Consider the following 24,309-nt stretch of genomic DNA (forward strand, 5'->3'; position numbering starts at 1 on the left):
GTACATTAGGAATCGGAGCCAAGAGGGGAGGGTTAGGGAAGAGATAAATCGCACGAGGGGCTGTGAATGGGGAACTGAGGCTGGTTGGGGAAGGAAACTGGGACTGTGTGTGGGATGGTAAATACTCTGATAAATCAGGTCCGAGGTGTCTAAAACTGGGCCCCCAAAATTAGTGGAAACTTTTGACCTAAATACTTTTGTGTCTCAGCTCCCTATCTGTAAAATGGGGACAATACCCTTGCAGGGCTGTTGGGAAGATAAATTCATTAATGTTTATGAAACACTCAGCTACTAACTCACCAAACTCTTCATGGCAAGAAAATCTGAGGGATAAGGAGTTCTGGAGAGCTGGCAGTTTCTCAAAGAGACAGTTGGAAAGGCAAAACAGCAAACTGTCCCCAGATAAAGAAAAGGAAGAATAGTAAGAGGCCAATATGGCTCCATCGTGAGCCCTTTAATAACCTGAAAATCAAAAAGTGGAAATATGGACGACTGCTTGTGTTATTCTTTTGTACTCATGTTTTGCATGTAGACACAAAATGAGAACTGCTAAGGCACACCATGCATTACACCAAGCAAGGGGCATAAAATGCAGTAAGAAGAGGGTCTATAAATATATTAGGAGCAAGATGAAGGAATATTTAGGTCCTCTACTTAATGGGGAAGGAGAGCTAGTAATGGATTATGTCAATAAGGCTGAGTTGTTTAATGCCTATTTTGCTTTAGTCTTCACTAAAAAGATTAATTGTGACCAGATGATTAACACAATTAATATTAACAAGGGGGAAGGAATAGGGAAGAACAGGTTAAAGGCTATTTAGATAAGTTAGAAGTATTTAAGTCAGCAGGGTCTGATGAAATGTATCCTAGAGTATTTAAGGATAGTGCCCTGCAAATCCGTGGATATCTGCAGACTGTTTTTGCAGATTGTAGATCAGATGCTGATACAAATTTTGTATCAAAAGCTCTGCATATCTGTGGATATCTGCTTTATATCCACGGACCATTTTTGTGGATCTCTGATCGGTTGCAGATACAAAGGTTGTATCCGTGCAAGGTTCTACTTTAGGAACTAGCTGAAGCCATTAGTAATTATCTTTGAGAACTCATGGAGAGTGGGTGAGGTCCCAGAGGAATGGAGAAGGGCAAACATAGTCAGGGGAGGCTCTATGTTTTTTTGCCGCTCCAAGCAGGGCAGTGAGGCGGCCTTCAGCGGCATCCCTGCGGGCGGTCCGCTGGGGACGCGGATTTGGCAGCATTTCTGCGGGTGATCTGCAGGTCCCGCGCCTTCGGCGTATCCACCGCCGAATTGCCGCCGAGGCTGCGGGACCGGCGGACCTCCCGCAGGCATGCCGCCAAACGCTGCCTGACTGCCACCCTCACAGCGACCAGCAGGCCGCCCCCTGTGGCTTGCTGCCCCAGGCACGCGCTTGCTGTGCTGGTGCCTGGAGCTGCCCTGAACATAGTACCTGCCTTTAGAGAGGAAACAAAGAGGACCTGGGGAATTATAGACCAGGCAATCAGGCTAACTTCAATACCTTGAAAGATACTGAAACAAATTATTAGGCAATCAGTTTGTAAGCACCAAGAAGATAGGAGGGTAAAGAGTAATAGCCAATATGGATTTGTCAAGAACAAATCATGCCAAACCAACTTTATTTCCTTCTTTGACAGCGTTACTGGCCAAGTGGATAGGGGGTAGCAGTGGGTGTTGATTTTAGTAAGGCTTTTGACACAGTCCCATATGACATTCTCATAGGCAAACTAGGGAAATGTGTTCTAGATTAAATTACTATGAGATGAGTTCACAGCTGTTTGATAGACTATCAACGAGTAGTTATCAATGGTTCACTGTCAAGTTGTGGGGAAGTATCTAGTGAGGTCCTGCAGGGGTCAGTTCCAGTCCAGGTACTATTCAGTATTTTCATTAATGACTTTGATAATGGAGTGGAGAGTGTGCTTATAAAATTTGCCGATGACACTAAGCTGGGAGGGCTTGCAAGCACTTTGGGGGACAGGATTAGAATTCAAAATGACCTTGACAAATTGGAAAATTAGACTGAAATTAACAAGATGAAATTCAGTAAAGACTAGTGTAAAGTACTTCACTTAGGAATTAAAAATCAAACGCACAGCTACAAAATGGGGAATAACTGGGTAGGCAGAGTACTACAGAAAAGGATCTGGGGGTTATAGTGGATCACAATTTGAATATGAACCAACAATGTGCTGCAGTTGCAAAAATAGGCTAATATTCTGGGATGTATTAACAAGAGTGTCGTATGAGAGATACAGGAGGTAATTGTCCCACTCTACTCAGCTGGAGTACTGTGTCCAGTTTTGGGTGCCACATTTTAGGAAAAAGGTGAAGAATTGGAGAGCGACCAGAAGAGAGCAACAAAAAATGATAAAATGTTTAGAAAACCTGACCTATGAGAAAGAGTTAAAAAAAAACCTGGGCATATTTAGTCTTGAGAAAAGAAAACTGAGGGGGGACCTGATATGTCTTCAGATATATTAAGGGCTGTTATGAAGAGGACTGTGATCAATTGTTCTCCATGTCCACTGGAGGTGGCGCAAGAAGTAATTGGTTTTATTGGCAGCAAGGGTGATTTAGGTTTAGCCCTTGTCTACACTACAAAATTAAGTTGACCTAAGTTATGTCAGCGTACATGTCCACACTATGTCCCCTCTGTTGGTGGTGCACATCCTCACTAGGAGTGTTTCCATTTACTTAACTTTGTGGGACACTGACAGCTGGAGTCCACCCCCCTAGGACGGTGGGGCTCTGGCTGTCAGCCACACATGGGGCTGACAGCCAACAGGTGATGTAAATAATGCCGTGTCTACACAGACACTCCAGCGACCTAACTACATCGACCTACGTATTATGCCTCTTGCAGAGGTGGAGTTATTAGGTCGGTGTAGTGGGCAACTTACATCGGTGGGAGTAACACTGTAGTGTAGACATTGACCGAGTTAGACCAGGCCTAAGATATTAGGAAAATCTTTCTAACTATAAGGATAGTTAAGCGTAGCTGGACGGTGGCGTAGCTACCGTGGTGCAAGTGGTGCAGTTGTACCAGGGCCCATGAGGTTAGGGGGCTCAATCATCTGAAGCTGAGCTGGACCATCATTGAAGAATGGGGTCCACTGACCCCACAGGGCAATGGGTGAGGCTGGAATGGGGGGTCCCTTTGGCTGGGGTAACCCTGGGCATGAACAACTGACAAAGACATGTGGAGAAGGCACTGGGGGGGAGGAGAGAGGGGTCAAAGTGCCTGGGGATGTGCAGGGACAGAGGGACAGACATGCCTGAAGATGGGAGATAGCGCACAAGGTAAAAGCCGCTTTGTACAGGGTGGGAAAGTTGTGGGGGACTGGGAAGGATTGGGGGAGGGGGACTACGGGATTGGAAGAAGGGGGTTGTGGGGGCTAGATCAGAGCTGGGGGGATGGGAGAAAGGGAGATGGAACAGAACAGGGTGGAGCTGGGGTGCTTGATTACAGCTGTTGTGGATGGGGGAAGAGGGTTGGAGTGCAGCTCGGTGGGTCTAGATCACAGCTGGGGAGCTGCAGAGTGTGGGAGGCCGGGGTTGGAGCAGAGATGGAGGGGACTGAGTGGGGAAGCTGAGGGGGGGCCTGAAATGGGGCTGGGAGGGGCATCAGGAAAGTTGGAAGGGTAGAAGGAGAACTAAAAGGGCCTGGAGGGGTGGTTGGATTGGGGTTGGGAGAGCTGGGGTTCTGTAGGGAGGCTGTGAGGGAGCTGGAGGGAACCTAGGCAGGAGATGTGTGACGGGAGAGCTGGATTGAGGCTATGCGGAGCTAGGCAGGAGCAAGCAGATGGAGGGAGGGGGGCTGTATTGGGTGGATTTCAGAATTGGGAAAGGGCCCCCTAATTTATTCTTGCACAGGGGCCTTCTGGGGCCTTGTTAGGCCATTGGGTCTGAAATAGGTTACCAAGGGAGGTTGTGGAATCCCCGTCATTGGAGGTTTTTAAGAACCGGTTAGCCAGACACCTGTCAGCAATGCTCCTGGTTTACTTGGTCCTGCCTGAGTACAGGGGGCTGGGCTTGATAACCTCTTGAGATCCCTTCTAGCCCTACATTGCTGTGATTCTGTTGTGATGGGCACCACTGAAGAACCTATGAGGAAATTAATAATTTTGTCCTCAGAGCAGGGATTGAACAATGTGCAGTAAATAAGGAACCACATATAGAACAAAGAGGAGAAAACAAAATATTGAATAGCTGCTCATTAAGTGAGCTCTGTCTGCCCTGTGCGTTGAATGAGAGAGGGCTCTGGTGGGGAAAATACTATGTGGTTATGTAATTAAATACTGTCTCATAACACATAGGTCCAATGTGTTTGAATTAAGATTGCACAGGCAACTTTACTTCTGATGTGTCCTAACTTCGGAGAGTTTGAATTTGCAACCTTAATGATGTTCTTTTACCGTGTTTTTTTGTCTCACATGTATAGCGTATAATGAGCATTCAGAGCTGTGGCTTCGAGGAAATTGACATGAACTTTTTAATCTACTTGGCTCCATTTTCACTCTAGCCGATGCTCTTTGGGTGAATTCATCTTGTGCTGTAGCACCCTTCCGGAATACCCAGGCTCAGGAGACTCTATGGGTTCTGCAGAGCCAGCTCCACTGGGTCTAATGCCCCTCCGTCCCTCCTGTTGAGGCATTGGTGCTGGCGTTGTCTGGGGTGGAAGCAGGAGAGGTCAGGGCAATCCTGTGCTCCAGCCTTACTGTACCATTGCAGGGGCCCATAGGGTCTGAACCAGGCCTTCATTACAGGAGGCAGAAGCTGCCTGTCCTCTGTCCTGGGACTGACTTTAGCACCAGTGCTGCAAGGGCAGATCTGACCCCAGGTCTCAGATTATCCTAAACCAGTGGTCCCCAACCTTTTTCGTCTGGCAGGTGCCAGACGAACCACGGAGGACCGTGGCAGCGGACGAGCATCCGCTGAAATGCCGTTGACAAGCGGCAACATCAATAGGCGTCGCCGCCAAAATGCCGCCGACTAGCAGCATCATCCAGAGGCGTCGCCGCCAAAATGCCGCCAAAAATCTGGATGACGCTGCTTGTCAGCGGCATTTCGGCGGATGCTCGTCCGCCAGCCAGTATGCGGGTGCACTTAGATGCCCCAGTGGGCGCCATGGTGCTCACGGGCACCGTGTTGGGGACTCCTGTCCTAAACTATGTATTTGTTCATTAAGTGGGCTAAGCGCCTCACAGACATGTCTGAAGTAGGGCTGTCAATTAATTGCAGTAACACGCGATTAACTCAAAAAATTAATCACGATTAATTGGACTGTTAAACATACAAAAATGTTTAATAAATTTCAGTTGGCATTCTATTGTTTATCTACATTTTCAAACATATTGATTTCTAGTACAACACAGAATACAAAGTGTACAGTGCTCACTTTATATTATTATTTTTATTACAAATATTTGCACTGTAAATATGATAAAAGAAATAGTATTTTTCAGTTCACCTCATACGAGTACTGTAGTGCAATCTCTTACAAATGTAGATTTTTTTTTTGTTACAAAGCTGCACTCAAAAACAAAACAATGTACAATTTTAGAGCCTACAAGTCCACTCAGTCCTGCTTCTTGTTCAGCCAATCGCTAAGACAAACGGGTTTATTTACATTTACGGGAGATACTGCTGCCTGCTTCTTATTTAGAATGTGAGAACAGACATTCACATGGCACTTTTGTAGCTGGCGTTGCAAGGTATTTACATGCCAGATATGCTAAACATTCGTATGCCCCTTCATGCTTCAGCCACCATTCCAGAGGACATGCTTCCATGCTGATGATGCTCGTTAAAAAAATAATGGTTAATTAAATTTGTTACTGAGCTCCTTGGGGGAGAATTGTATGTCTCCTACTCTGTTTTACCCACATTCTGCTATATATTTCATGTTATAGCAGTCTCGGATGATGACCAAGCACATGTTCGTTTTAAGAACACTTTCACTGCAGATTTGACAAAACATAAAGAAGGTACCAATGTGAGATTTCTAAAAATAGCTACAGCGCTCAACCCAAGGTTTAAGAATCTGAAGTGCCTTCCAAAATCTGAGAGGGACCAGGTGTGGAGCATGCTTTCAGAAGTCCTAAAAGAGCAACACTCAGATGCGGAAACTACAGAACCCGAACCATCAAAAAAGAAAATCAACCTTCTGCAGGTGGCATCTGACTCAGATGATGAAAATGAACATGTGTCGGTCCGCTCTGGTTTGGATTGTTATTGAGCAGAATCCGTCATCAGCATAGACATGTCCTCTGGAATGGTGGTTGAAGCATGAAGGGATGTATGAATCTTTAGTGCATCTAGCATGTAAATATCTTGCGACGCCCACTACAACAGTGCCATGTGAATGCCTGTTCTCACTTTCAGGTGACATTGTGAACAAGAAGTGGGCAGCTTTATCCCCTGCAAATTTTAACCAAACTTGTTTGTCTGAGCAATTGGCTGAAGTAGGAATGGGTTGACTTGTAGGTTCTAAAGTTTCACATTGTTTTATTTTTGAATGCAGTTATTTTTTGTACATAATTCTACATTTGTAAGTTCAACTTTCATGATAAAGAGATTGCACTACAGTGCTTGTATTCGGTGAATGGAAAAATACAATTTCTTTTGTTTTTTACAGTGCAAATATTTGTAATCAAAATAAATATAAAGTGAGCACTGTACCCTTTGTATTCTGTGTTATCACTGAAATCAATATTTTACAAAATTTAGAAAACATCCAAAAATATTTAAATAAATGGCATTCTATTGTTTAACAGCGCGATTAATGGAGATTCATTTTTTTAATCGCTTGACAGCCCTAGTCTGAAGACAAAGGTCCCTGCTCTGAGGCGCCTACAGGCTTACAGACCACATAAAAATGGGGGCTGTGCTGTAACTGCAAGCACGTGAATGAGCCGGGAGATTAGCACATGTCCTCCTAGTTTCATGATGTCTGACTATAGCCTTGCTATTTTGGTTTTGTGTTTTCCCGTGTCTGTTTCCCTAACACTTAATGGAGGGGTGGGTTAACGCTTATCCAGCTCACCCAAGAAGCAGGTCTTGGGGGGGCCGAGGCATGGTAGACCCTGTGGGGAAAGGCCGGAGGTGGTTCCCATGCAGCAAGCAATCGGGAGGGAGGAACAGGGATGAGTAGTGTGACATGAAGTGGGCAGATACTCAGGCAGCTTGAGCAGAGGAAAGGTAGCGAGGGCTTAAGCAAAAAGAAGAGTAGAGTGGTAGGTAGGAGCTAAGCTGAGCAGAGCTTTGAAGACTGTAGCATGGGCTGGAATTGAAGGACACGAGGCAGTGAGCAAAGGGGACCAGAAGAGGGCTGGATGTGACTGGACTGTTTGGTTTGTATATGTGTTTGGGGGAAGGGGCGTTAGCCTTTCATTGCTCCTAGTAAACGTAGAAGCCAGACTTTTGTGGCAGCCTTCTGGACGGATTGCAGAATGGCACAAAGAGCGTCAGGGAAGCCAGGGAGGAGGAACCTGCATTAGATGGGACGAGAGATGGTTAACGATGAGTTATAGACAGGTTATTTCAAACTGGGTGAGAAAATTCAACGTATGTTCTGGTTAAGACTTATACTCCTAGAAGAGTCTAGAGCCTGACCTACTGAATTACGGGTTTGTTTCCTTCCCCTGTCTAGAATCTTACCTTGGAGATCTTGACAAGTGGCGAGAGCGCCACAGATATAAAACCACAAAAGCTCTAGCCAGCTGCAAATCTAGTTTGTTTCAAAATAAGGAATTAAGTAGTTTCCAGCACTGCACCCACCTCTGAATCCCCTGGCCAACTGCTGGGAGTTTGCAGTTTTATTTTCCTGGATATTGTGTGTGTGTTTAAATATTTTTCCGCTCCTGGTTGCTATACCAGGGCCCCAGTCCTGCATTGGAATCTATTCGTGTCCACCATCTTGGTTGTGATGGGACTAAAAGCATCAACCTCTGCCGCTTGAGACCTGACTCTGTTCCTTGGAGTGTAATGACTCATGTCCCCTGTGGATTGGACACAAAGTGGAGATGCACAACACTCACCGACCAGTGGGCTGCTCTATCACATACCCCTACGCTTATGCAGAGTCCCATTGAAGACTAGGCATACCCTACTTTGACATGTGTCCATTGTAACAGATCTGTTGCAGGGCTTAACTGATGGTACTGGAGAAATAGCGAGATGGACTGTACACAAAATGCTGTCAAATGCACAAAGTAGATAAACGAGGGAAAAGAAATCCAGCGGGGTAATCTCTCTTGGTGATGTGAATTTTGGGTGTTACTTGTAAAAATAATAAGTGAGCAAATTTCAAATCAGAGTATGTGGTTTTTAAATTGCTCCGGTGGTCCCTTTTCAAAGGCTGGCACCAGGAGGTTTAAATTTCCTTACTGGGACAGTCGCTGTTTTGCACGGTGGCTAGTGCTGAGCATTTCCCAGAGTGCTAGTAACAACTGTTACTGACAGAACTGTAACCTGCTCAGCATGGGAAGTATTTGACTTAGAATGAATGTTTGTTGCAGGTTGCTGCCAGAGTGCTGCAGTTATCTGAGTGCCAGTGACACACATCAGACTATCGTTAACATACAGAATACAGCAACTGCCATCATGTATTTATTTTATCTCGGAGGCTGCGGAAGCAGCAACTTTCTGCATTCACGGCAGCTTTTTCACAATGCCACTCGCAAATTTGGCCTGGCCGCCCTCTGTCATGATGGAGGGGCAGCTGGGCTGAATTTCAGGGAGTCATGCAGGGGCACCATTTAGGTAGGGGTGGGTCAGGGAGCTGACCCTCCTGTGCTTAGCCTACACACAACTCAAGCTGGGCTGTTCTTGTCAGGGGGAGGCTGTTCGTGGTCCCATCCTGGGGCGGGGAGCTGAGGCGCCTGGAGCCAGTTGTGGAGAGGCTGGCCCCTGCTACTGACAGCAGCACCCAAGGGCTGGCGGTGTTGAAATGAGCCTCTGGAAGCCAGGCCCAGCGGGGAACTGCAGCATGGAGGTGGTGGGGTATGGGGAGGGGGAGCCTGTGCTGCCACTGGGCTGGGGGGCCTGGTCCCTGCATTCCTGCGCAGTCTGGGCTATGATTGCAACTCCCTCCTAGGAGCTCCAGCGGCTGTGGTGGTGGTGGGGGGAGCAGGGCTGGATGCAGTGCAGAGAGGGAAGACCCTACATTCCTTTCCCCCAACACATGGTGCCCACACCTGGGGACTTGTTCCCTGCAGTGTGTGCCCGCACTGGGTGTAAGTGGCCCCTGGACCGCCCACTGTAAGCTGCCTCCGTCACTGCAATCTGAAATGGTGCCCCTGCCTCAATGCCACTTAAATTTGGCCCAGCTGCAATTCCCTCTGACAAAACCGCAGCTTTAACGCGCGGTGGCCGCAACCTTTGAGCCTAAAACCACAACTTTCTGACAGCCTTATTTATCTCCAGTACCATGATCCCTCCTGGCATTGAGTTTCAAAGCCAAAGGTTGAGTTGTAAATCTCGATCCTGTGCATAAAGCTGAAGCAGAAGGGTTTTGCCTGTGGGTCCTGTGCCGAGCCTGGGGAGAAACGGAATCTGGATCTACATAGAGACCTGGGGTCTGACTGCTACTAAACCGTCTGGGGAAATGTAAGAGACGGCTTGATTCTCCCGTCTCGCTCCCCAGGCAGGTTTCTGACCCTGTGGCTCTCACTTTGAATCTGTCAGCCGCCCATTGTTTTCTTTCCTTTCTCTTCCCTGCGTCATTCCTGGAGCCCTCCCTGCTCTCTATACATAGAGCCATGGAGACCTGCCACACAATATCTGTTCTCTGCGATATGGGATTTCCCTCCATGGGGACTCCACTGCTTTGGATTCCTGCACTGCAGAGCCACATTTTTAAGCTGCTTATAGTTCTAACCCAGCAGGCTCAGGATTTGAGGCTATGTGACTAATGTAGTGAGCGTATTTTCAAGGACCACAGACATACCACTTGGCTGCGTGGGTAGTTGCAGTAAATGAAAGGGCTGATGCAGGGTGCTGGTGGAGGTTTTCAGATTGGCACACAAAGATTTAGGTAGGTGTGTTTGGAAATATGCCCCCATCTAATGTAGCTTTATGGGGGGTTTTCAAAGTGCACAGTACCTCTCCCTTTGGATAACTTTGTTAATTGGAGGTAAATGGTAAGTTCTAGGTATTTAAAACATGGTGTAGTATAGACTGTGTTGGAGAAACAGAGCAACGTAACATTATTAAGTGATTATATTTCCAGAAAAGAAATACTGTGTAAGTCAATATTGTATTGTTCCACATTCCATATTTATCCTTCAGAAAATATGGTAAATGCTGTTATTGAGTGTTCAGGAAAAGCACACTTCTTGTCTACAAGATAAATTATTTGAACTGATAGTAGGCTCTGTACTAGAACTGGAGAAACTTTGAATTTCTCCTTCTGCCCCAGGGTGGATTTGATTTAAATCAAATTGATTTAAACCACTAGTCAGGAAGACTCGATTTAATCATGGTTTTCTACATAAAAGTGCATTCTTGTTGGTTGTTATAACCTTAATACATATTCTTCACAACTCCGAGATAGATGTAGGTTTCATTTTTAGAAGGTACACACTATACATTTTATTTGATTTATTTTGAAAACTTTTCAGATTAGTTTTACAGCTATATCAGAAAATGAATGATTGTTTGGTTATTTCATCTACCAAAGGTAATTGAAGCAGATAGTTCACCTCCCAATGACTTCAGAAATATCTCCAATTCAACAGGTTAATCATTAATATTTGGAGGATTTTCTTGTCATGCTGTATTAGGAGGAGAACATCACCAAACAGCCATTTAAATTGTTTTATTTAACTAAAACAACGTTAAGTATTCTGGATTTTTTTCTTCAACAGCAAACATATAATATTTTAACAAAACAAGCATATGTCCCTCACTTCTCACATTTATCTCCAGTCTTCTCCTCCTTGTCCAGATCTATTCCACCCCCAACAATCTTCTGTTCATTGAACTTTTTCAAACTTTGCACTTTTAGATTGAGGTAAGGGATTGACTCTGTCTACACAAATTTGCAGAGGGACAATAGAGTTGAGGTCTGTTATTTCTCACCTCTATATGTTATTTATTTCTTTAAAAACATTTTTGCTGTTAAACAAGCATGTTACCTCTGGAGACACAAATCCACAGTTTGAGAACTGCAAAACTAAGCATCTCTGATGGTATCTTCTAGACTGAGCACTGAGTCCCATTGGGTAGATAGAAAGATTAACCTAAATAATCATACAGAAGCCTGTGGAACCCCAAAAGATTGGGTCCCTAATCCATGAACTATTGGAACTCATTTACAAAACTTTTCTTAAACATTACATGAATATATTGTCTCATACTATAGAATTAGAAATTATAATCCCTATTGCATGATGAGATATCTTTGAGCTATAATGTATCTTAATTAAAACTATCTTTAGATAAGTTTTTTCCTCAAAAAGCATTTTATCACAAAAAATCCGATTTTAAATTTAAAAAAATCCATTTTTTTTTAATCATTGATTTTTATCCACCCTATTCTGCCCCCTTCCCATCTCCTTGGGTGTATCCTTCTGTCTGGCTCTTTCTAGCTCTAGGCTTCCATACAAACCGTTGTTCCTCCCCTTCATTTGAGAAGATGAAACCCTGTTTTTGGTGTTTCCAAGTGGAATAGAAGTGATACTTGTATTGGTGTTGGAATGCTTAGCGCCCTGTTTATCTCTGACTTTGCTCCTCCTGAGAAATACTTACAGCTGTCAGCTCGTTTCACTTGTTTTTTGCTTTATAAATATTATTATTTTAGCCATGCTGTTGTGAATTTTTTTAAAGAAGCACATGAGAAATTCCGATAGCAGTGTTTCCATTGTAACATGTCTCCCTCCGCCCCACCCGTTACATAGAGCACTGTTGTATTTTTGCGAGGGAGGATGCAGTTTTGAACATGTTTCTCACTCTATCACCTTCATCAGCCTGATTGAGTCAAAATGCTTAATAAGCTGATGGTTCCTAAAATTCTGATGTAAATGAGGCTGTTCTTACTCTGTGTGACTTTATCCACCAGGGGCCTGACTAACTCCCAGTGAGTTCGTTGAGAAGATTCCGACTTCAGTAGGAGTTGGATCAGGCTTTAGTCTAACAATCTTGAAGCTGATCAAAGTCCCTTTTGTTCATGAGTAGGATATGAAGCATTCTGCTCGAAACCGGAAGAACAAAGGTTGATCAGCCTCCAGCCCTTGAGGTTACTGTTACACTGAAAGTGAGAGCTATTTCCCTTAAACTTAAGGGATGTCATCCTAGGCCACTTCTGCTCCCAAATAAGAGTGAGCATGGGCAGATTTGCATGGAAATAACTAAAGGTGTGAGATTACAACTCATTTTAGTTATTTTGCTTCTAGTTTCCATGTAGACAAGCCCTCAGGAGCTACTGTTGCTGATTCTTATGGTGTGCGTTTGTTGACACAACTGAAAGCAATAAAATTCCCTTTTCTGCAGGAGAGCACTGCATTTTGCATCAGTGTTAGTTGTATAATAGTTAAAATATGAACTTTTTTTAATGCTTTCTTTAAAGAGATGCTGCCAAGTAGTTTCAAGACTGTGGGCCAGATTCTTCACCCTATTTCTGGTCCTTTTGCATCACCAGTGTGGTACAAGGAAGATACAATTTGGTTACAGCTGAAAATTCTTCCATGGAGAAGATTTCTTGGTTCTAAGTCAGCAGAGTCAGCCCCTGCACCAACCTACCCCCTCTTGGTGTAGGAGTTGGCAATTCTCAGCTAGCACATGGGCCCAGATAGCCCAGCTGTCATAAGTTCCACTAGCCTCAAGGCTACACTAATGTACATCAAGGCCATAGCCAGGGAAGCTTGAGAATCAGGGAAACGTAACCAAACCCCTGATGTCCACACTCCCTATGTCCCCATTCGGACTGTATCTTGGTGCAAGAGAGAATCAGGACCTCTATAACCTGGTGCAACAGAGAGACTGTTTTGCATAAATCTTTTTTTTTTGAGAGAGAGAGAGAGAGAGAGTGGGCGGAAGGGGGAATCATCACACGTTTGCTATGTTAATTTCTGTGTGGCACACCGTAAGTGCCAGCTGGCTCTACCATAAATGTTTATTAACAAGCATTGTGCCCAGAGTTCTCCATTTCTGCAGACACCACTGATGACTGTGATGCCCCAAGCGTCAGCTAGCTCAGGAACCAGGGAGTCCCTGGTCGTGTTAGCCGCTGGGTCATCCAGCCAGAACATCGCTGATCTGCTTCTCTGTATCCCGTGGCTGGTACGAGACCTTTCAGTATGAATGGTCCAGCCAAGAACCTGTATCAAAGGGGCTCTTCCAGGGTGAGGCAATAACTCAGAGCAGCAGTAAAGCTTTTACCTATGTCTTGATTTTGGCCCATCATTCTCCTTCCTGGTCCAGTTCTGCATGGTGCTGAGCGCCCACGGCTTCCAGCTATGGCAGTGGGTTTGTCTTGACTAGGATTAAAGGGCGTGTTGCTGTTAGAAGATGAGTTAATGTCCTAAAACTAAAGTCTAGCCAAGTCAGTGTAGACTTTTAACAAGTGCTAAGAAGATTGAGTTGCCACTAGGCTTCAACTGGACCAGCTTAGCACCTGCTTCCCTGACTTGCCACATGAGAATAGGAGGACCTGTTAGCCAATGCCTTCCAACAGCTACGAACCTTTAAATCCTAGTGAAGGCAACTTAATGGGTAGTGAGCACTCGACATCTTGAAGGGCAGGTTCCTTGGTCGTCTCCCATTACGACAGCGGTATATCCTGCTTGCACCGTTGGGTCGTCTTTTGGCATTGTGAAACCACATAAGAGATTGTATTATCCGTGAGGGCAGGGCAGGGTGGCTTGAGTGACAGCTTGTGGAGGGAGATGAAGTCTGTATCAAAGGCACTCGTGGTCCTGAGGCACGTGCAACGCTCTCAGATGGTCCCTTGTTTTAGGCCCAAAGTTGCCCACATTCCACATACATTTGGTGGGACTCTCTTCTGTCATTGCAAGTTATTTACATCAGAGGTAGAGAGCCATGAAACCGAGGTTACAGAAAGAATGACTTACAATAAAGGGATGAAGCCCGCAACCTCTTTGAGGCAGGGACCATTTTCTTGTTGTTCTGTTTGTACAGCACCCAGCAAGATGGGGTCCTGGCCCATGACTGGGGCTCCTAGGTGCTACTGCAATAAAAATGAACATATTTCACTTCCTGTGTGAGTAGCCCTGTGTGTCATGTCTGTGTCCATCCATCTCTCATCTCAGGTCTTTGTCACACACTATGTGATCCAATGGCTAGGGCAAAAGTCTAAGACTTGAGAGTGGAGTTCAATTCCCTGCTTTGCCATAGACTTCCTGTATGACCCTGAACAAGTCACTTAGCCTCTCTGTGCCTCATCTGTACAATGGAGATAATAGTGCAGCCCTCCCTCAGAGGTGTTGTGAGGATTAATATGTTAATGATTGTGAAGTACTTTGAGATAGAGTGATGGAAAAGGCACTATATGAGAGCTAGAAGGTGGTGGTGTTAGTAGGGGCTTGCCATAAATGTGTTGGAGTCTGGTGGATGCTCTTGAATGTTACTTCTCTGCGTGCAATATCAATTGTCCAGAAGACATGTTCATATCATGGAAACTGTTGTACAGCTTTAACTATCATGGTAACTTCCTGGCTCGACTGCTAGAGTAATGACACCTATTGGATGGCATGGCAGTTAGAATTGCCTCAGCAGTAAGGATCATTTTTCATTTGGAACTGAGTGTATTTACATTCAATGGGGACCCACTTTACTTTGAGATTTTTTATTTCATGAGATACCACAATATTAGGGATGCACCCTGAGGCAAACCTGTTCCCCCTCCCCCCCCCCATATCTAAGCAATAACTTCTGCTTTCTGCAGCAGGTTGCAAATGACGTAGGATATCCATGATCTATAAATATAACCTCCAAATTGAATATATGTTTGTTTCCAATCAACCAACTGGGGTCATTCTGGAGGACACATTTCCATGGTTGAAACTTAGTCTGGAAAAAAGAAGAAAAAGCTGAGGATTTATCTGCTGCTAGGAACATTATCAACATGTTTGACATCAGCAAGGGAGAAAAAATTCTAGGAAACTGTTACAATATTTGTCCCCACAAAAAAGCCGTTCTTTTGTTTTAATTCTGGAATTCTCATGAAACAGTTCTAGCCTCTCTTCGCTTAAAAGCAAGTTGGTAGAGCCATTTTTAGAATAGTGTTGTGGAAGCCAGTGTGTGTATACCTGGAGAAGGGGAGCAACTCCTCTCTCCAACAGCTGATTGATAGATATTCAGTAAAAGTGTAGCTTTGCCGCCTTACTTTGGTGCTTTGTTCATTTTTGCAGATACCCAGAGATACTACAGAGGTTTATATTGATGTGCTTTTCATTGACTGGTCTAGTTTTTCCAGTTAGAATTCAGGTCATATTGGGGAATTGAAAATAACCCTAAATATAGAGCAGAGAGTTTCTGTGACCTCATTTAATTTTTTTCAAAACTATAAAGATCATGTAAAACATTGAACACAGACACAGTTTATTTTACCTGTAGTTAATTCATGCATTTTGAAGATTAAATGTACTGAGTGCAAGTAATATCATGTGGAGTCAGTGGAACTATTCGTTTGAATAAAGTTACCCAGGTGTAGGTATTTCCAGAACAGAATTCTTACATAATAAAGTAATTAATATGTAATCTTCCACCCACCCCCATACCAGGTGAGCCTAATATCACCATTTTGTTTTGATTAAGATAACCTCTTGTGTCTGGCCAGTTTCAAATTCATTATGCCTTTGTTCCCAGTCCCGCAGCGTGGATAAGCAGCATGCTGTAATCAACTATGACAAGGACAAAGATGAGCACAGGGTGAAGGATCTTGGGAGCTTAAATGGGGTAAGTTGTAAATTCTTCAGCTGGCTAAAACATGTATATACTATGTATGTCTAGGTCCTAATCGTACAACATTTATGAGCATACTTAACTTTACTTGCACAAGTAGATCCATTTTGAGTCAATGGGACTTACTCATGTGAGTGAACCCTAACACCTGCATAAGTGTGTGCATGGCTGGTTTGAGTAATGAGTTGTTTAACTAGAAGATAAACACACATCCATTGAAGTTATTTTCCTTTATTTTGGTGCTCCCTCTCTCCCCACCCCTTTGCCCCCCTCAACCTCAGCCCAGCTGAACTCATCAGTTGTTAATAAATTTGTAGAGCTGGTTGAAATTTTGTCTCTGTTTTGCATTGAAATTTTCTGACTGGCTCTATAAAACTGCAAAACTAGTAAAGATTCTTCTGTCAGCTGTTCATGCTAAGCAGGGTGACCTTGCGACAAGCCAACTGTCTTACTAATTAATGATGTACAGTATGGAATGCCATTTAATTTCTCTGAGATAAGCCATTTAAAAATTGCCTTTTAAATAATGAGAATAGCCCCCCTCCCACCCTGTTTCTGTTATTAAGATTGAAGGGCAGTGTGGCCTAATGAATTCAGCATAGAGCTGGGAGACGCACTCTTGCATCTTAATCTCTGCTCTGGCACCGACTCACTGGGTGGCTTCAGGCAAGTCACTTAGGGCTTGTCTACACACACAAGTTGTACTGCTTTAGCTAAAGCGGCGTAGTTAAAGCAGTACTGCCCCCTACTGTGGATACAGTTATATTGGTATAAAGATGCTTTATCTGGTATAGCTATTTCTGTAGGGAAAGGAGAATACACTGTATCCGTATAAGATATCTTTATAACTATGTCCACATTAGGGGTTGTATTACTATAACTATTTTGGTTTTAAAAGAATCATTCCCCTTAAATAGTACACTGGTACAAAAACTGTATGTAGACCAGGCCTTGGACTCTCTGCCAGTGTTGTCCTCTACGAAATGTGCATGATCATCCGTCATTATGTACCTCTCAGAGGTGTTGGGTGAAGGGTAAGTAATTGTTGGTGAGGTGATTTGAAAATGGAAAGCTCTGTAGAAGTGCTAAGTGTTATTAGTTTGTTACATAACTACCGTAGATGGCTCACTAGCTCAGAACTTGAGGCGGGTAAGTCTCTGTGGCAAAGCAGCAGCAACGGCTGAAAGGGACTGATAGGTGATGGCAGAGATGATGCAGGCTGCTGTGCTCTTACTTTAAATAAATATTAATAATTTAGTAGTAGTAAATATAACAAACCAGGATTCATTAGAAGAGGTAAGCTCTGCATTGGGACGTTTGTATGCTGTAAGGGGAGACACCCCTCTTTCTCCCCTCCCCCACGCCCCCCCGGTTCACTGTGCCAGGCCAATGGGGACTGCGGGAAGCAGCGCGGGCCGAGGGATGTGCTGGCCACCGCTTCCTGCAGCCCCCATTGGCCTGGCATGGCAAACTGCAGCCAGTGAGAGCTGCGATCGGCCTAACCTGTGGACACTGCAGGTAAACAAACCGGCCCAGCCTGCCAGCGGATTTCCCTGATGGGCTGCGTGCCAAAGGTTGCTGATCCCTGTTCTAAACTATGTCACTGGATTTAATACTTGGTCTTGTCACGCATGCTTAACCTGGGCCATTGTGAAAGGATTAAGAGGGGAAAGTTATGCCCCAGCACTGAAGGCATATGTGCTCATTTTCCTTTGTAAACCTGTTTCTTCAAAGTCATTTTTGAGAGTGTCCATTTTTTGTTGTGTTTCGCAAGCAGTGACGCCGCTCTTATCCACCCAGGCAAGGAATTGCATTGCATCTTTGAAAACCTAACAACTGGCAGCTGCTGCTCATTTCCTATCGATATAGAATTCCACCTCCGAGCATGTGATAATTCCCAGTGTTTGCCAGTGCCCATCTCCTGATCTAAGTGCAGCTGTGTGCCTAGCCCCCAGCAGCATGCCAGCATTTGTTCGCATAAGTTTGTGATCTCTTTATTTTTGAACTGGACATACCAAAAGCATTTACACACAATTGCCTGATTCTCACATGTGGATTCATTTCTTTTCTATTAGGAGGCCTGGAATCAAGTTCCAGCTCTGCCGCACACTTCTTGTGTGACCTTGGGCAAATCTCTTAATCTCTCTGGGCTTCAGTTCCCCATCTGTAAAAAGGGAATAATTAGCTTGTAAGCTCTTTGGGGGAGGGGGACATCTTTTAGTTCTGTGTTTGTACAGCACCAAGCACAATGTGGCCTTAGGTATCACTTCAATGCAAATAATGATGATGCTTCCTTTCATGCCTGCCCCCCATCCCTGGTCTCTCCAGTTTATTTAAATTGTAAGCTTTTTGAAGCACAGAGCTGTCTCATAGTATGCACATGTGCAGAGTCTAGCATGGTATAGTACTCCTCTCCATGGGGGCATGTGGGTGTTACTGTAATAGCTAAAGAAAATTAAATCTAGGCCACAGAATATGAATAGTTCTAATGATTGTCAAACTATATTTGAGTCTCCTTCCTTGGAGGTTTTTAAGGCCCGGCTTGACAAAGCCCTGGCTGGGATGATTTAGCTGGGAATTGGTCCTGCTTTGAGTAGGGGGTTGGACTAGATGACCTCTTGAGGTCCCTTCCAACTCTGATATTCTATGATTCTATTTTCACTGGTTTTTAGGTGGAGCTAGGTATTTTCAGAGTTTATACATGTGTTCCATTGGGTTGCTTGGCTAAATATGTAAACATTATGCCAGGGGTCGGCAACTTTTCAGAAGTGGTGTGCCGAGTCTTCATTTATTCACTCTGATTTAAGGTTTTGCGTGCCGGTAATACATTTTAACATTTTTAGAAGGTCTTTTTCTATAAGTCTATATTATATATGCAACAATAGTTTAGTTATAAAGTAAACAAAGTTTTAAAAATATTTAAGAAGCTTCATGTAAAATTAAATTAAAATGCAGAGCCCCCCAGACCGGTGGCCAGGACCCGGGCAGTGTGAGTGCCACTGAAAATCAGCTTGCGTGCCGCCTTCGGCATGCGTGCCATTGGTTGCTTACCCCTGCATTATGCCTTTCATCAAAAGATGGTCTATGCTTCTGTCTTGCAGACTTTTGTGAACGACGTCCGGATTCCTGACCAGAAATACATCACACTAAAACTGAACGACGTGATTCGCTTTGGCTATGATATCCTTATTGCCTGAGTAAAGCATTACACACTGTTTTTGTTTTTAAGTTCTCTGTTGTTATGTTGAGGGTTAAATACCCTTAATTATGGCAAATGACTAAGTGTGTTGATATTGCCTTTCAGAGCCTCTGAATGGCTCATCAGCTTAGAATTTCTGCACTGGGGGCTTGATCCAAAGCGTGCAAATATCAACTCCCTTTTATTTCAGTGGGCTTTGCATCAGGCCTTATGTTGGCAGTAGCTGCATTCATCATGGGTGCCATCTCTAGCTCTCATCTTAATGGGACTAAATAATCTCCATCCAAGAATATCAAAGGAACTGGCACATGAAATTGCAAGTCCAAAAGCAAGGATTTTTAATGTATCTGTAAACTGGGGGATGGGTGGGAGGAGCATACCTTATGACTGGAGAATTGCTAATATAGTTCCTATATTTAAGAAAGGGGAAAAAAGTGATGTTAGAAACCACAGGCCTGTAAATTTGACCTCAATTGTATGGAACAAATTTTGAAAGAGAAAGTAGTTAAGGACGTAGAGGTGAACAGTAATTGGGATAAAATACAACATGATTTTACAAAAGATAGCTCATGCCAGACCAACTAATCTTCTTTGAGACGATAACTGATACTTTAGACAATGGAAATGCAGTAGATCTAATCTACCTGGATTTCAGTAAGGCATTTGTTACAGTTCCACAGGGGAAATAATTAGTTAAATTGGAGAAGATGGGGATTAATATGAGAACTGAAAGGTGAATAAGGAACTGGTAAAAAGGGGCAAGCGACTACAAAGGGTCATACTGAAAGATGAACTGTCAGGCTGGAGGGAGGTTACTAGTGGAGTACTTCAGGGATTGGTCTTGGGATCAATCTTATTTAACATTTTTATTAATGACCTTGGCACAAAAAGTGGGAGTGTGCCAATAAAATTTGCAGAAGACACAAAGTTCCTCCAATACAGATGAAGACTGGAATATCATACAAGAAGATCTGGATGACCTTGAAAACTGGAGTAATAGAAATGGGATGAAATTTAATAGTGGAAAGTGCAAGGTCATGCACTTCGGGACCAACAAGAAGAATTTTTGTTATAAGCTGGGGACTTATCAATTGGAAGAGACAGAGGAGGAGAAAGACCTGGGTGTATTGTTTGATCATAGGATATCTGTGAGTCGCCAATGTGATGCGGCCGTGAAAAAGTCCTAGGATGCATCAGGCATATTTACAGTAGAGACCTTTAAGTGTTAATACCATTATACAAGAAGCTGGTGAGACCTCATCTGGAATTCTGTGTGCAGTTCTGGTCTCCCATGTTTAAGAAAGATTAATTCAAACTGGAAATGGTGCAGAGAAAGGCTACTAGGATGAGCCGAGAAATGGAAAACCTGCCTTATGAAAGGAGACTCAAAGAGCTTGGCTTGTTTAGCCGAATCAAATGAAGGCTGAGGCGAGGTATGGTTGCCCTCTATTAAAATATCAAAGGAATAAAAACCAGGGAGGGAGAGGAGTTATTTAAGTTAAGCACCAATGTGGCCACAACAACAAATGGATACAAACTGGCCATCAACAAGTTTATGCTTGGAATTAGTTGAAGGTTTCTCACCATCAGAGCAGTGAAGTTCTGGAACTGCCTTCCAAGGGGAGCAGTGGGGGCAAAAAAATCTAACTGGCTTCAAGACTGAGATTGATAAGTTTATGGAGGGGGTGGGATAATGAGACTGCCTACAATGGCATGTAGCCAATCTACGACTGCTAGAAGCAAATATCTCCAGTGGCCGGTGATGGGCCATGTAGAGGAGCGGACTCACCCCTGTGGCGCCTCCTGCTGGTGACTCTGGGAATTAGCCCGATCCAGCCGTCAGAGCACCTTCTGCAGGCTGGTGATCCGCCTGTCCTCTGGCCCTGTGTCCCTCCCAGGACCCCGGTGCCCCTTTCTCTGGGTGCTGCCCCCTGGCAGTACACCCCTTAGTACTAGGGTCTCCCCTCCCAGGGGGGCCCCCACCCACTATCCCTACCTTGCCTCAGTATCAGGCTACTGCCAGTCATCGTCTAGCCCCATACCTGGGGCAGACTGCAGTATCAGCCTACTCATCACTGGCAAGGAGGGTTTGGACCTGCTGCCTTGGCCTACCTCTGGGCTCCCCTCTGCAACCCCCAGTACCCCTTGGCCCAATGCTAGGCCACAGCCTGGGGCTTTCCAGGCTAGAGCTCCCCAGCTCCTTAGCCTTTCCCCAGCCCTGTGCCACTCAGATACCTTCAATCTCAAGCTCCTTGCAGCCAGGTCCTTCTCTCTCCAAGTGCAGAGAGAGACTCTTGGCCTCTGGCTCACAGCCTTTTTATATAGGGCCAGCTGAGGCCTGATTGGGGTGTGGCCCAGCTGCAGCTGCTTCCCAATCAACCTAGCTTAGCAGCTCCAAGCTACAACCTTTTCCCAGGGCTGTTTTAAGCCCTTCAGGGCAGGAGCACGGTAACCACCTCGCTACAGGCCACTAGATGGGGAAGGCTCTGAGTTACTACAGAGAATTCTTTCCCAAAGTGTCTGGCTGGTGGGTCTTGCCCACATGCTCAGAGTCTAACTGATCACAATATTTGAGGGCAGGAAGGAATTTTCCCATGGGTCAGGTTAGCAGCATGGGGCATGGGTCACTTGCTGGTTTAAACTAGAGTAAGTGGTGGATTCTCTGTAACTTGAGGTCTTTAAATCATGATTTGAGGACTTCACTGACTCAGCCAGAGGTTATGGGTCTATTACAGGAGTGGATGGGTGAGGTTCTCTAGCCTGCAATATGCAGGAGGTCATACTAGATGATCATAATGGTCCTTTCTGACCTTAAAGTCTATGAGTAGAGGTGTGGGTTGTTTTTTTTTTTTTTTTTTTAATGGAGCCCTGGATGTTACACTTCACCAGGCCCCAGTCTGGGAGCAGACATGAAATTATGTATAGTTGTACAAGTGTGTCTGTGTGTGTGAGACAGCTTGCGCAACATCCTCCTAGGATTTTATTTTTTTACCCCTGCACAGTACAGATTTTCTGCTATACTGAGGCCCATCCCGTTATTTGCAGGAAAAACTTGTCTGCCAAAAATGCACCTGTGTTGCTTTGCCTGCAGGTGACTTGTGCATGCTAACCTTAGTAGTTAAATGTCTAGCTCCTGCAAATTGCTGCTGGCACGAAATATGTGGACACATCTATTCATTTTGCAGCTGCAAACTGCACCTTGGTGAGGGAGGCCAGGCCCTGGACATGTGACTACTGTTTGGTTATGAAATGTGTAGACAACCAGTCTGTGCTGAAACATTCTTTGATATCTGCATCCTCCCCCTTCCAACCTGCCTACTGGTTTGTTCCATCCATCTGTCGCACCTTGTCTTTTAGGCTGTAAGCTCTTTGCTGCAGGGACCTGTCAATGACTAGATGTTTGTACAGTGTATGGGGCCTCAACCTGGTGGAGGTCTCTCCGTACCGCAGTATAAGGCACTGATCCAGCAAGGTGCTTACACATGTGCCCCATCTTGAGCGTGCGAGTGACATCAACAGGACTTCTTGTGTACTTAAGGTGAGGCATGTGTTCAAGTGCCTTGCTGAATTGTGACTTGTATGGCTAATTTGTTGGCATACTAATAATACTCCAATATTGCCTCTTGGGATCTCTGATTTGATATATACAGAATCCCGAAGAAGACTGTTGTAAACTTGAATGCATGCAAGGTGTTAAGCCAATGGCTAGAGTGCAGGTAGATTTTAATGACTGTGATACAGATCTAAACTTTTCCAGTAGCTCTGGGCATTGTATGTCATAGTCCAAGGGCCTAATCACGTAACCTTTACTTGTGGCTATTCCTGTTGAAATGAAATATTGCAAATAACCAGGCATCTGTATGATGCCCCTCAATGAGAAGACTTCCGAGAGTGAGGGCTGCAGGGGCAGTCATCATTAAGCACAAACTGCACTAAATATGATTTCTGCCCATTCTTTGCCATGACATTTTAAAGAGTGCTTTCTTTAAAGTGCCTCTCTTTAGAGTGCCTCTCTTGTTCAGCCCTATACCGAAGGCAGCATCTTTTCTATGCTATGAGTCAGCTGAGCTCTGTTGCATAAGGGCGTGCAGCTCTTTTTCCATTGAGAGTGGCACTCACAGGCTCGTGAGGTTTCCCTACTATGTTCATGCCACTTGTGTCTATTTTTAGTTTAACATTTCCCACCCTGTTCTTTTTCCCCCTCTGCTCTGTGTAATCTTTATAGGGCTGCTTTTGACAACATTACTGAAAGTTTCCTTTATACATTTTCTGTGCAGCAGAAACTATCTGAGCCCAAACACATGAATATTGCCCTTTTTGAGAGGTTATAGCAATTCACCCCCCGAGTTACTCTCCACACAAGAAGCTAATACTGACCAAAAACTTGTTAGTGCAGAGCAGGATTGTGCCGTGGTCCTATGTGGCTATGCAGGGAACTAAAGCTACCCATCCTCCTCTTGCACAACCACATAGGACTATTCCAGTTATGGCTTGGGCATTGAGGGGGAAGGGCAGGAGATCTGTGAGTGGACAGTCATGGCTCTGAATTCCTTCCCACGGCTCCCCCTGGTCCAGTCCAGCTGTGTATCACACAGTGCTGTGCCTAAAGGCTAAAAATAGCCTATAGAAATTGATATATATGTTGCAAAATATACACACTGTTGTTTTAAGGCAATAATTATATTGAGCTGTTTAGTTCTGGTAGAGTGACGACTGCTTTCAGTTTCTTCATCAATTTTTTCCTTTTAGGCTTTTCCAGTTGTATAATCACATCTGTTTCAGTTACAGTATCACTGCGTATTTAATTCCTTCCCTGCTTCCTTAACAAGCGCCATACATTCTAACATGTATGTCTTGGAACAGATTCAACACAAAGTACCCGAGGAAGCATTAAAGGTAAGCACGTATGTTATTTTTGTATGGAGATACTGGTACTTGTGAAGCGATGACAGCATTAAACAGCAAAACCCTACAGCATGTTCTTAAACAACATCCTACATTTTTCAGCACACCGGTGACAACTTTGATAATGAATTGTGGGGAAAAAAACCACAACTTAAGGTTTCCCTTCAATATGTGCTTGGGAGGACCTCACCTTGAGGATAGATGCATCTCCCAGCTAGCCCAGATCTACTCTGTCCTTTCC

The 24,309-nt window shown here is 44.5% G+C and overlaps 1 protein-coding gene across 3 annotated transcripts in view; it reads left to right on the plus strand.

Annotated features, from left to right (window-relative positions):
* The window catches only part of CEP170B (centrosomal protein 170B), a 93,007-nt gene that overhangs the window by 9,426 nt on the left and 59,272 nt on the right, over positions 1 to 24,309 (plus strand). For all 3 annotated transcript variants that reach the window (XM_054026055.1, XM_054026052.1, XM_054026054.1), the window contains exons 3-5: positions 15,869 to 15,958; positions 19,066 to 19,144; positions 24,001 to 24,059. In XM_054026055.1, the coding sequence (XP_053882030.1) occupies positions 15,869 to 15,958; positions 19,066 to 19,144; positions 24,001 to 24,059 (228 nt within the window). The remainder of the gene's footprint in view (positions 1 to 15,868; positions 15,959 to 19,065; positions 19,145 to 24,000; positions 24,060 to 24,309) is intronic.

The sequence above is a fragment of the Malaclemys terrapin genome, chromosome 4 (assembly GCF_027887155.1).
Source record: "Malaclemys terrapin pileata isolate rMalTer1 chromosome 4, rMalTer1.hap1, whole genome shotgun sequence".
Taxonomy (NCBI): domain Eukaryota; kingdom Metazoa; phylum Chordata; order Testudines; family Emydidae; genus Malaclemys; species Malaclemys terrapin.